At 36.9% G+C, this 14,563-nt stretch overlaps 1 protein-coding gene across 1 annotated transcript; it reads right to left on the reverse strand.

Annotated features, from left to right (window-relative positions):
• Positions 1–4,308: 4,308 nt before the first annotated feature.
• Positions 4,309–6,100, reverse strand: LOC18044575. Its single transcript, XM_024185621.1, has 3 exons — positions 5,681–6,100; positions 4,881–5,056; positions 4,309–4,315 (listed from the first exon to the last, which is right to left on the reverse strand). Exons 1-3 carry the CDS (start codon positions 6,098–6,100, stop codon positions 4,309–4,311), a joined length of 603 nt encoding a protein of 200 aa, XP_024041389.1.
• Positions 6,101–14,563: the final 8,463 nt, after the last annotated feature.

Genomic DNA, 14,563 nt, shown 5'->3' on the forward strand with positions numbered 1-14,563 from the left:
AGTAATTTGTAAAATCTAATTCATTCCGATTCTTATTTGAAGACAAAGCAAACACATTAATGGCAATCCAGCTCATTCCAATTCCGGTTTTCACAGTTCAAGTAAACAACTTATTCTGACTCTCATTTCCCATTCCCATTACAGCTCATTCATTCTAATTCCTTTGATTCCCATTTAGTAAACACACTATAAGTGCCTGTTTGGTATGGCTTATTTAAGAGCCATAAGTGCTTATTTAATAGTATAAGCACTTTTTAAAATTTTTTATGGTGTTTGGTTATTTTTTTAGTAGAGTTTTTTTAGCTTAAATAAGCTAATTTACCTCTACTAGCAAAAGCCCAAAATTTGAGCTTTTGGGAGTAGAGGTTAGAGAGCTTTTCTAAAAATATATAATATAAAAAATATCACACAGTTTAATGGTTCAAAAGTGCTTTTTTTATTGACAACCAAACACCCAATGACTTTTTGTCCAAAAGCTCTATTGGTATAAGCTCTACTGCTATAAGCTCTACTATTATAAGCTCTATTTAATAAGCTATACCAAACGGAGCCTAAATCAATTTCCTTAAATTAACATAGATATAAAAGTATAAATTACAATTAAAATAGAAATGAAACACATAAATACATATACTTAGTAAGACAGTGATTAAAATGGAAAATTTCAAAAACACCTAAAATGATGAAATTCTAATTTCTTTTACATCAGATTCTCTTTGCTCAAGGGACCACCAAGAATTCATAAAGGTTATTTCTAAAACAAATAAAACTTTTGGATTTCACTTTGTTTTAACACACAACACAATTTTAATGTCATTCATGATCACCACTGAAATTCAAAATCCTGCTTTCATCATCACACTAATTTGATGTTAAAGAGAAACAAATAACACAAAAACTAAACAGAGTTCTTGCTTTCCTAAAACTGAAACCTAGAAAAGGAGCCATATAATCTCCCCCAATACTAGTATGGCCACCAGTAGTTCCAATAATGTTTAAGTCTATCGGTGGATTCATAATATATATTAACATCATCAATTCCCCACATAGTTTTGTAACATCAAGAAAAACGCAGAAACAAGAATATATACTAGGTTTGTCATAAATAAACCAAACGGATATATAAAGCTCGACTTATAGCTTAATCTCATGGCAAACTAGTCCCACCGCATTTAATTTTTGTGAGTCATATGATCTTCATCCCAAGCACTCTTTCTTCATGAGGAAGATAGACGGTAGACAGAGCTTCATTTGTCTGCAATGAAGCTTTCAACCGCTCCAGAACCTGAGTGTTATAAAAACCATATGCTTTAGTAGGGTGAAAAGAGCAGCATGGTAGCTCAATTATGCTTTCAAATTAAAATTTTGTGTTATTGAAATCAAAATTCGAACAAGATAAAGATGCTAACTGGTAAAGAACTCCTTACCTCATCAGGGCCAATGTCGACAACTCTCTGCTCCAGGGCGCCAATAACATCTTTAAGTTTGCCTTGTAGCAGGCCAATGCCTAATATCATTGACCCTGGTGTCACTGATAAATCATCTGTTACCGTGTAAGTGACTGAATTCTTTACAATTCCGTCCTCACTCTCCGAAACCATCACCTGCCGCAATTCGTAACGAACCGGGTCACTATCAAACCTTCGGGACACGAGGTCTTTATTTGATCTGTCACAATACGATGACAGTCTCTGCAACCGTAAAGCTTTCTCTTCACGGGTTTCGACAAGCTTAGGGCTGCAAGAGCTCAGATTCTTTTTGCCATTTTAAAAGGGGCTTTAAGAGCTGAACTTTGTTCTGATTGGGTATCACGAAAACTTCACTCAGATTTTCAAGACTCTGGTAAAGGTTTCCCGTGCAGCCAACCATGCCAGCATTCCTGAGGAGCCTGATGACACTACCAAACGGCATATAAAGGAGATTGAACAGGATATCCACAAAATCTTTTTCGGCTTCGGCAAACACGACCTTGTTAGCTGGTTTGTCAATCATTAACTTCAATTTCACCTTCTCTGTTTCAGTGTTTGATGTTGTTGTTGCCGTTGCCATGGTCGATGCTGCTGAAGAAATGAAATAAGTCTTCAGCGAATCTGTAACACAACTTCTTAGTAATTAAAATCCACTAGTGTGGATTATATACTCTCTTTAGGATGCGAAAGTTCTTGCTAAGGTCACTTTCCAAAAAGTAAAGAAAGCTAATAACACTCTACTGTTACAGCATGCTTTTGATGACTTGTGTGACTTTTCTTTTGTGCTGGCTTCCGGTGATTTGTCCTGCTTTTCTTAGTTATTTCACTTTTATTTGTTACAATTGCTTGCTTTGTCTCGCTTTTGCCAATTGCTCATTTTCTTGCTGTTGTTCTTGGTCCTTTGCTTTTGTCGATTTCGCTGAAAAGATAAGTTCTCACTTATTAACTTTCACAAATTTCTAAAAGTAAAGTTCTCAATTATTAACTTTTTCTGTGCTTTATGTTTCAGGTAGCTAGGTAGACATGAGTCTTAAAATTCCTCAAATATATTATGCATGACAAGATATAAAAAAGGAAAAAAAAAACGAAAAGAAAGAAAAGAAAGAAATGCTATGGATCTACGTGGGAAGTATTCTAATAATTGCAAAAGGTGAAAGTACGGGAACTAAAAATAGGTAGCTTATAAAATTGAACAGAAAATTAACGCTATAAAAATGAATTTGAAAGAAGATGCTGTTTAAGTATTATTGTTTCTTCTTCAAAGAAAAGGATGCCAAATTTACAAAGTGAGCTCGGCTATTTATAGCCATGATCCATCGACCATTTGTGCGTAAGCTGTATTTGTGTGTAAGATCAGAACTTCGGTTCTGTATGTTGGTTGTTTAACCAGCGTACATCCACTTGGAGATCAAAGTAAAGTTTTTATTAATTATAATATAATAATAATAACACAAAGTAGATTATTATTCTTCTTTATCTAATTGATCCTACATGCATGATACTAATCATGCATGGACGCTTGCAAACAGAACTATATAAATTATAATATAATACGTGTATATATACGTATACTCTATATGTCACAACTCTGTATGAATCTACAATCTTCTGATGGGATTTTTGAATTCCCAACAACCTTCTTCCTTGCGTTATACTTTCAATTACACCACGTTTCACCTTTTATATTTGAGAAATAGTGAATCACATATCATTAAAGGGTCAAAAAGTAATTTCCTCATCCAATCGAAGAGATCTCATCTATATTAGGGGTGTCAAAAATGCCCGTCTGAATTGGACTCGGACAAAACCCGGACCGCATACATAAAAAAAAGGGGACTCGGGTTTGAAATTCTCAAACCCGAACATTTCCAGCCCGGGTCCGGGCTCAACACCAAAAACCCAAAATCCGGACCTGGTTTCTTAATAAATTAAACAAAAGAAAATATAAATATATTATATATAAATATATAATTATTAATTTATGATATGTTGGATGTTATTTAGATTTATTGTGTTGTTAAATGTTAAATTCAATTTTTTTTATATAGATTGAATGAGTTTAGGTTAGAAACTGAATGAATTTTTAGGTATTAGAAAGTAAATTGAAATAATTTTTATTATTTGTGTAAAATTTACATTGTTAGTATGTTATATATTTGTATTTGACTATTTTCTTTTTAAAAATTTGCATTGTTAGAGAAATAAAAGAAAAAATTGAAGTTATCACATGCGGGCTAAACCTGGATCAAAAACTCGGGCTCGGGGGTGCCAGGCTTGAGCCCGGCCAGCACCCAGGAAAACCGAGTTTTAAGTCGGGTCCGGTCTTGCGTTTCACTCATCCGGTCCGATTCCGAGCAACACCAAAACTCGGACCGGACCCGACTTTTACCAAGCGTATTGATTCAATTGACTCTATCCTAGATATAAATTTGATCATATTAATGAATTAAATGTGTATTTAATTATTCTAGTTATGAATCTCTTTGTCAAAAGGACCCACCAAGAATTAATTCATAATTAAAGCTTATTTCGAAAACACCTTTTAGAATTCACCTTGTTTTACAATTTTAATGTCATTCATGATCATCACTGAATATCAAAGTCCTGTTTTCATCATCATATTAATTTGGTGTTATAGAAAAACAAATAAAACAAGAAATATATACTAGGTTTATTATTATAAATAAACCAAACGGATATATAATGACAACACGTAGCTATCATGACACCACAGTTGTTTTATGAGTCAATATCATTTTCAACCCAAAAACTTATTCTTTTTGAGGAAGGAAGACGGTAGTGCGAGCTTCATTTGTTTGCATTGAAGCATTCAACAGCTCTAGAACCTGAGATGTACAAAAACCATGCTCAATTTAGCCCAAAATATATACATTAGTACGTAGCTTATTGTTGCGGACCGCCCAATTCGCTAGCCCAATTGCCCACAATTTCGGGCTAGAGAGCCAACACAAGGCCAAGAGTGCTAGCTTGGCCCAATTCCGGAAGGTTCTAGGCAACTCTAGCACATGTGAACATGTAAATATTCTAGAATACTTTATACAATTCCAGCACATGAGTTTGACCAAGTTTGGCAAAGTTAGGTGAAGTTAGGTGAAGTTAGGCAAAGTTAGGCAAAGCCTCCCCTATAAATATGGGATGGCATTAAGCATTTGCATCCAACAAGCATTGTATCTCTCTTTGTGCAATACAAGTTTCTTTGGCTCAATTGCTCTCTTCTCTTGTTCGAGAATCTCTAGGCTTACTTAGCAACATTCGGCAAAGTTGTCTAAGTGCCGCACGGGTTAGCTGCGCAAAACACTCATCCCGTGACATTATGCTTTCAAATTGAAAATTTGAGATAATGAAGACAAAATTCAATCGAGTATGAGATGCCAGAGAAGAACTCCTTACCTCATCGGGCCAATATCGACAACTCTCTCCTCCAGGGCACCAATATCCTTAATTTTGCCATGCAGGCCAGTGGCAGATATCACTGATGCTGGTGTTATTGATAAATCATCAGTTATCATGCAAGCAGAAGATCTCTTCACAACTCCACCCTCAATATCCCAAACAATCTTCCACTGCTGCATTTCATGTCGCATTTTAGCAGAATCATAATAAGAAGCATTGTTAGGAAATTAGTGGGTGAAGCACGGCCAAAGCTAAAATGAAATCATAATAACAAGCACAAAAAAGGACACCAGAAATTACATGATTCGGCTTTTAGCATACGTCTACGGGCGAAGACAGAAAAAAAATATTTCACTAGCAAAATGAGGATTTTAAGTATTGTAATATTTTGACTCACTACCCAGAACTTCAATACACCTAATCTCTCAAATCACTAGACAAGAGTTTAAAACTCTTAACACTCTCAACTCTCTACTCACTCTTAAGAGAAAAAATAAATTAAAGAAGAATGGATATGGAGAGGGAAAATGAAGTCTTCTATTTATAGGCTTCATTTCCTCTCCTTTTTCAAATTAAAATAATATTATTAATATTTTATTATTTTTCCTTTCAAATCTTTCGGCTTATTTTTTCTTCTTTTGTTCTTCTTTCTTCTTTTTCTTCTTCAAACCATTCGGCATCACCTAAAATGACGGGCCGCGTGAGGACTTTGTTGATGGTTTGGCACCGCCCATCTAAAATGGTGGTGCCAACCATGACTTTAAACAAGCATCACATTGGAGACACCTAGTATTTACTTCATTTGTCACACACCGGTGATTGTTTGCACAGTTGTACAACTTTCTCTCCACAAGTACAGGTCGCGGACAAGCTTGGGGCTGCAAGAGCAGAGATGCTTTCCCCCATTTTAAAAGGGGTTTCAAGAGCTCAACTTTGGTTTGATGGTGTATTAGGTAATCTTCAGGCAGGTTTTCAAGACTTCGGTACAGGCTTCCTGTGCAGCCACCCAAACCAGCATCCGTGACGAGTCTGACGACACTACCAAGTGGCATATGAAGGACATTGAACAGGATATCCACAAAATCTTTCTCAGCTTCGGCAAACAAGACCTTGTTAGCTCGTTTATCAATCCTTAACTTCAAACTCCCAGATGAAAAAACAGAGCAACGACATAGCTGAAAACAGAGATCACTGCCCCCAAAAAATAAAAGTTTCATTTTTGAGTGTTGAAAATTACTCAAGCATTGTTCTTTGACGCTTTTACACAAAACCCAGATGGAAAAACAATAGATTACAAAAAAAAAGAAAAAAGAAAAAGTTGAATAAGAGATAACCAAAAGAAGAAACTGAGTGAAAGCTGTACAAATGAGCAATGAAGGTGATGTTCAGAAACGGAGTTGAGAGAGTGTTTTTCAATTTTCAGCTCCAACAAGAGAACATAAATCTATATTTGTTAATTGCTTATCTTATGTTATTATTGTAAGAAAAAGCAGAGCTTTTTCATGATTTCGTTTCAATAAAGCTTTCAATCCCGTTCACTCTCCCCTCTATATAAGGAAATACCAAATAGGAGATCATGGAGCTATGCTAATGGATATTTAATGAAACACATTATTAGTGCAATCTAACATCTCAGCCGTCCATTTTCATATATCGTTTAATTCTTATGTTCGTCCACTTGATCATCCACCGTTGGTTCTATTTCTACTAACTCACGGTCAAGATGTTGATGATGGGATCTTGGTGGAGCAGCTAAAAATAATGTGTTTTATGCAAAAATTGTTTGATGACAAAGCTATGATTAGTAAATGCAAGGGAATTAGTTTAAAAGATAGTTCAAATTTTAAACAGAATTAAGAGAAATATGGAGAAAGGGAAACAATGAGATAGATTAGGATCAAAATATCTAAAAGGATTTGATTAATTATTAGGCCTTCAATGCGTAATTATGTTACCAATTATTTTTCAATTCTTGGGAAGTTGTTTACGTCCTCCAGCGAAGGTTCCTTAGGTTGAATTTTGGTTTCCTTAATTTCAGTCTTATTTGTCTTAATTAATTAATTAATGGCTAGTGAAACACAATTACACAATCATGTATTTCAATTTTAAAGTGCATTCATTACTTTGTTAAGTCCAACGTTGTCTTTTACAGGTTAAAAAATCCCAACATTTAGATTAGAGGTTTTCTATTCTACAGTGAAATCGTTCCGTCAATTAATTTACATACTTTCGCAAAATTTTAAAATGCAAAACTATTTAAATTGAGGGAGCAATTGTTGCTTTAATCAATTTTTTTTTAGTCTTACATACAATTCCACTAATATTACGTTAACTAGTCTTGATCAGCACGAGGTGCACAACCCAAAAATTTGACTCTATCTACATATGAGCAAAACTGATAAATGAATTTAACTATTTAAGGAATATGTCATTTTATTAACGGAGTTAACGATTTGACGGTAAAATTATAAAAATTGAAATAATAAGTGAAAAAAAATAATTTTTAAAAAACTTTAGTGGTAGAGTGATATTTAAGAAAATATTAGGTGTTAAAATGATAATATCTCTAAATTTAGATAGATTTAGGTGGCGTTTATTTTTTAACTTAATGACTTAAAGTGATTTAACTTAATTAATTAAGTTAATTAGAGATATTTGTTTTTATAACTTAATGAGACTTTTTAGATAACTTTGACTTAATAAAATAAGCTAATTTTTTTACCTTTTTACTTAATGGAGAAATCTAAATTAAGTCAATTACTTGCTAATGTAAAAAATATCCTTGTTTTATAATTTATTTTTCATGTCTATCCCAAAACTCACCCATAGACATTTACCCCACATAATAATCTCATCATTAGTTTTACTTATAAATGTTAAAATATTGTGGTATTTAATATATTATTTATTTGACATTCAAATTTAATAAAGATACAAATGTAAAAGTATATATTTTTAATTTTTTAAGTTGAAAAAACAAACAACTTAATACTTATTTTTCGAGATTCAGATGAAAAAAAAAACATATTATTTAGATTCAGATATTCAGATCTATTCAGAATTCAGACTAATTCAGATATATTCAGATTTCAAACAAAAAAACAAACGCCACCTTACTGTTAGTTTAAAAAAAAATGCAATGATTTTAATTTCTTTTTTGATACTTAGAATTCTAGCAATGATCCAATAGGCTTATGAGCCCCAGACACGTGTTGCTTTCTTATGACGTGCGGTATATCAAAGTCGCATTGTATTTCAATATCAATCGCATGAAATCAGAGCGCACAGCAGTATATCTCCTCTGAGCCAACGTCACAATGCTGATCTGGAAACCACCACCACGCTCCACTCACTCAGCTAATTGAAGTTCCATTTGTGGGGTCTGATCGGACTTCATTTATGACACCAAATAATCCACAAGCAGCGTTATCAGGCTGCTTTGATCGCATGTCATTTGGAAACGTTGCAGTTGGGGGTTCTTATTTACTGGGTTATGATCGTTCGACCTCAACAAGTAAGCATAATTATACATCATCAATTCATCGCAGAGTTTGTAACGTCAAGAGCAATGCAGAAACAATAAATTCTTGGATTATCATAAAAAAATTAACCAAGCGGATAATGACAACTTATAGTTAAGATCTATTGAGTCACAGCTTCATCCTATGAGCTCTTTCTTCATGAGGAAGACAGGGGTGAGAGCTGCATTTGCTTGCATTGAAGCCTTTAACCGTTCCAGAACCTGAGAGGTAATAAAACCCATGCTTCAGCACAGAATCTATATCATTGTTGTAAGGCTAAGTTTGTGTTACTGAAACCAAAATTCAAACAATATGCCAGAAACTGACCAATTATATTATTTTCCTTGAGTCATCAGTGCCAATCGCAGCAACTCTGTCTCCGAAGGCACCAATATTCTAAACTTTGCCTTGTAGCAGTTCAATACCAGTTATCATTGACCCTGCCGTCACTGATAAATTATCTGTTACCATGAAGTAACTTATAGCTTCATAATTGCTTCTATCTATTCGAGGAGATCAGTCGCACTCGTATATAGGTTCAATTGATTATCTAGATGTGATCAGATATTTATCCTAGATACGTTTGATCATACTAATGAATTAATTGCGTATTTAGTTATTCTAGTTATGAATCTCTTTTTCAAAGGACCATCAAGAATTCATGAAGCTTAATTACATTATTTCCAAAACAAAAGCCTAATTTTAGGGACTTTATGTTGTACATATAGGACATAAGCTGACAAGATTAATCACCTTGGATGAGGAAGATTTTTTACGATTGCCAGTGTTGGTTTTCCTGTGCGCAACTGCGCATGCTAGTAAGTTATTTATGAATAGTCGAAATGAGAAGAAATTGGAATAATAGATTGCCATTGACTAAGTATGAATTAACAACAGGAAAATGATCGTGTTGACGCTCAATTTACCCCACCGTCATCTTAACAAGTAAACAAACAACATAGTTTAAGCACAACATACTAACATGATTAATTCATCGTAGAGTTTTGTAACATCAAGAACAATGCAGAAACGAGAAATCTATAATGACAAGTTATTGCTGTCGTGACAAACTACTCCCATCACAGTTAATTTTTATAAGTCATATAATCTTCATCCCGAAGGTGCTGGGACTTGGAGCCCAACTGGGTCTATAATCTTCATCCCAGAAACTTCTTCTTCTTGAGGAAGGAAGACGGTAGTGAGAGCATTTGTTTGCATTGAAGCACTCAACAGCTCCAGAACCTGAGACGTATGAAAACCATGCTTAATTTAGCCCAAAATAAACATTAGTACGTAGCTTATGCTTTCAAATTAAAAATTTGAGATAATGAAGTCAAAATTCAATCGAGTAAAAAAGATGCCAGAGAAGAACTCGTTACCTCATCAGGGCCAATATCGACAACTCTCTCCTTCAGGGCACCAGTATCCTTAATATTGCCCCGCAGCAGACCAATGCCTAAAATCATTGACCCTGGTATCACTGATAAAATCATCTGCTACTGTGTAAGCAATAGATTTCTTTACAATTCCGCTCTCACTCTCCGAAACTATGTTCGACTGCCGCAATTCATAACTCTGAGGCCAAGAACATTGGGGTCACGGCTTGTTTACTTGATTTGTCACATGCGGGTGATTGTTTGCACATTTGTACAACTTTCTCTCCACAGGTACAGGTGGCGGACAAGCTTGGGGCTGCAAGAGCACAGATGCCTTTTCCCATTTTAAAAGGGGTTTCAAGAGCTCAACTTTGCTGTGATTGGTTATCAGGAGCGCTTGATACAACCCCAATATTACAGTTAGACAAGCCCAACTCAGCTAGCTCTATCAATAGCGAGGAAAAGGCCCAGGCAAACTCAAGTGAGGCTATCCAAAACCGACCCCAAGATAACATCAAGCCAAGTCGCGTAAGGAAGCCTCCCAAATGGTTCAAGGATTACACACACTGAGCATATATGAGCAGAGGACTCAGTTTCTAACGGCCTTAGCTATTTAGAGAATAATTTTTGTTATAGAGAGAGGTTGTTATTTAGTTTTGACAGCTGTGAGCATATTCTTGCTGCTATAAGTATTTCCATGGTTGTATTTGATGGGATATAAAAATTTTGGACTTAGTTTCTTCTTCTTCTCTGAAATTTCCTCTCTATTCTCTCTTGCCATTCACTCGTTTCTTTAAAATTCTGGGAGCTTGCACTTGCTTGAAAAGTGTGGAAACCTTGCTGTTCGGTGTGTTCACCAGCGGCATAACATTGGTGCTTTCATTGCTATTTGCTCATCATGGCTGATTCGGAGAATCTAGATGCCATTAAAGCTTTACAAACAAAACTTGATAGCCAAACGGTTGCAGTTCATCACACGCTGCAACAATACATGCTTACTGTGGATTCTTGCTTGGAGGACTTGCGTTCTCAGATCAAGGGGTTACCTTCGGGTCCAACAAATGGACATTCGAATCCACCCCCATTTCCACATATATCTGATGGTTCATCGGGCACCCATGACTCCAATCCTCTCTTGCGAACAATGAAACTCGAGGTCCCAAAATTTGATGGAACTGACCCAAACGGTTGGGCTTTTCGCATCAATGAGTATTTTGATTTCCATGGCACATCCGAAGCTCTTCGTCTCCGCATCGTGTCTTTTCATTTGGAAGGTCGCGCTTCGGCTTGGTACCAATGGATGAAGGCGAATGATCTTCTTACTAGTTGGAAGGATTTTCTTCAAAATCTGAAGTTTCGTTTCGGAGCTTCCCTGTACGAGGACCACCAAGGTAATCTATCCAAACTTACTCAGAAATCAAGTGTGGCAGAATTTCAAACTGAGTTTGAGGACCTCATGAATAAAGTCACTGGTATTTCCGAGCCTCTCCTTATCTCATTTTTTATCACGGGGTTGCGAGTGGATATTCGTCGTGAGCTGTTGCTGTCACGGCCTTCCTCGTTGATGGAGGCATTTGCACTGGCTCGTATATTTGAAGCACGTGGAGATGAGAGTAAAGTTACGTCTAGACCTTGGTCTAAGTGGACCCACAAAACCACCACACCATCCTTTCACCCTACTACAACCAATCACAGTCCTGCAAGTGCCCCTGCCATCAACCCACCTCAACCTGCCCCGTCCACTTTACCTCCACTTTTACCAACGCCATCTCTCCCTATTAAGCGTCTTTCTCCTTAAGAACTTCGTGAAAAAAGGGAGAAAAGACTCTGCTACAATTGCGAGCAGAAGTAGAGCAACTCTCATAGATGCCGTAGTAAGTTTCTGCTTCTTTTAGGAACAGAGGATGTTGACGAGGCGATGGGTCCACCAATTAATTCTGAGATCTCAGATGTTGTTGAGGAAACTATTATAGTTGGTGATATCTCTAGTTTAAATGCCTTAGCGGGCCAAAATACTCCTCGCTCTCTACGACTCATTGGTGAAATTAATCAACAGCCCGTGCAAGTACTTATCGATAGTGGTAGCACTCATAATTTTATTAAACCTGCTGTGGCTGAAGTTTTGGGGTTAGCAGTACAAGACACTACCACATTCCGGGTATATATCGGTAATGGTGATTCTTTAGTTTGTCGATATGTTTGTTCCCAAGTCGCCTTATCTATGCAAGGCCATGTTTTCTACATCGACCTTTATGTTCTTCCTATTGAGGGACCGGATATTGTCCTCGGAATTCAATGGTTGCAGCTGCTTGGCAAAGTCTCTCATGACTATGCGGCATTGTCAATGGAATTTTTCTATAATGGCTCTCCTGTCTTCCTGCGAGGTGATCTCTCCTTGTCTCCAAGATCGATTTCTTTTCATCAATTACAAGCCCTCATGTCCCATGATCAAATCCACGGTCTCTTTGAATTTTTCCAGTTGCATACTACTACAGACGCGCAGGATACCTTCTCTGTTCCAACCACTGCTGCTAAGTTTGACTTCCCACCCGATTTGCCTTCCCCTGTACTTGCCCTTCTTCATCAATATGAGCAATTATTTCACACTCCATCTTCCCTACCTCCTCATAGACTTATTGACCATCACATTCATCTTCTCCCAAATACTAAACCTGTCAATGTTCGCCCATACCGTTATCCTCACTTCCAAAAGGCCGAAATGGAGAGACTTATTAAAGAAATGCTTGATCAAGGCATTATTCGCCCAAGTCATAGCCCATTCTCTTCACCTGTGTTGCTGGTTAAAAAGAAAGATGGCTCATATCGTTTTTGTGTAGATTACCGAGCCTTGAACGCAGTAACAATTAAAGACAAATTTCCAATACCAACTATTGATGAGTTATTAGACGAGCTTGGTGGTGCTTGTATTTTCAGTAAGCTGGATTTGCGAGCGGGGTACCATCAAATACGAGTATGTGATAGAGATATTTATAAAACAGCCTTTCAGACTCATGATGGGCATTTTGAGTTCCTTGTCATGCCTTTTGGACTCTCTAATGCCCCTTCCACCTTTCAAGCGACAATGAATAGGCTCTTTGCTCCTTATCTTCGTAAGTTTGTGATCGTTTTCTTTGACGATATCTTAGTGTACAACACTTCTCTAGAAGACCATTTTGAGCATTTACATAGAGTATTTGATTGTCTTCATACTAATCATTTTTTTGTGAAGCTCTCAAAGTGTTTTTTTTGCCAGGATAACATTGAATATCTCGGCCATATTGTTTCCTCTTCTGGAGTTAAGGCCGATCCTCGCAAGTTGGTGGTCATGTCTAATTGGCCTACGCCGTCTACCACAAAACAATTGCGAGGATTCTTGGGTCTCACAGGCTATTATCGTCGCTTTATTAAAGGATATGCTTCCATTGCTGCCCTTCTCACAGATTTATTACGGAAGGATTGTTTCCATTGGTCCTCCGCAGCTGACACGGCCTTCGCTGCCTTAAAACAAGCCATGAGTGCAGCACCAGTCCTTCGCTTGCCAGATTTTCAATTGGATTTTGTTATTGAAACGAATGCCTCGAATGTTGGTATTGGAGCCGTACTGATGCAAGCTGATCATCCTATTGCTTATTTTAGCCAAAAATTGGGTCCTCGCATGCTTGTCGCTTTTACTTATATCAAAGAACTTCATGCCATTGCCGAAGCAGTACATAAGTGGAGACAATACTTGTTAGGACATTTCTTTATTATTCAAACTGACCAGAAAAGTATTCGAGAGCTCCTTCAGCAGGTTATCCAAACTCTAGAGCAACAATTTTATGTTCGTAAATTACTGGGGTATCATTTCAGGATTGAATATAAGCCGGGTCGAACTAATAGTGCAGCTGATGCCTTATCCAGGGTACATGAAGTTGATGTCCCTAAAGTATATGGCCATTCTACTGCTACTCTGTTACTCACTAGCTGTCCTATTCCTGAATTCCTCTCTATTCTTTGTGCGGAAAATCAGTCCTTACCGGATCTCTTAGCTCTCCATCAGAAGTATTCCTCTGGTTCTTTAATGTATCCATATTCGGTCTCGGATGGAATCCTACGGTTCAAAAACAGGTTCTTCATCAGCTCTCACTCTATTTTGAAGCCTTCTTTATTACAAGAATTTCATGCCACACCAGTTGCAGGTCATGCCGGAGTCAAGCGGACATTAGTTCGTCTATCCACACTCTTTTATTGGCCAAATATGCGCAAGGATGTGGAGTTATTTGTTGCCTCTTGTTTATTGTGTCAGCAAACAAAATACTCTACTCAGGCACCAACTGGACTCCTTCAACCCTTGCCTATACCTTCACTAGTTTGGGAGGAAGTTACCATGGACTTCATTACAGGTTTACCATCTTCCCATGGGTTCACTGTTATCTTAGTCGTTGTTGACCGATTGACAAAATCAGCTCATTTTGGTGCTCTACCCACACACTTTACAGCAAGCAAAACAGCCGTTTTATTCACTGATATGGTTGTTAAGCACCATAGTTTTCCTCGTACAATAATTTCAGATCGTGACTCTATCTTTCTTAGTAGCTTTTGGAAGAAACTCTTTGAGTTAAGTGGTACCACATTGAAGCATAATACAACATATCATCCTCAAACGGATGGCCAGTCAGAGGTTGTTAATCGAGGACTCGAGCAGTATTTGCGAGTATTCACATAAGCGAAACCGACATCGTGGTTCGATTATTTAGGCTGGGCTGAGTTTTCTTACAACACTAGCTTTCATACAAGCATCCAA

This window comes from Citrus clementina, unplaced genomic scaffold (genome assembly GCF_000493195.1).
Source record: "Citrus clementina cultivar Clemenules unplaced genomic scaffold, Citrus_clementina_v1.0 scaffold_4, whole genome shotgun sequence".
Classification (NCBI taxonomy): domain Eukaryota; kingdom Viridiplantae; phylum Streptophyta; class Magnoliopsida; order Sapindales; family Rutaceae; genus Citrus; species Citrus x clementina.

Bases quoted from the DNA above. Each gene is read 5' to 3' on its own strand.
- LOC18044575 (XM_024185621.1), bottom strand. From the start codon at position 6,100: ATGAAACTTTTATTTTTTGGGGGCAGTGATCTCTGTTTTCAGCTATGT. The intron at 5,057-5,680 runs GTAAATACTAGG...CATGAAATGCAG, and splicing joins ACCGGTGTGTGACAAATGAA to CAGTGGAAGATTGTTTGGGA.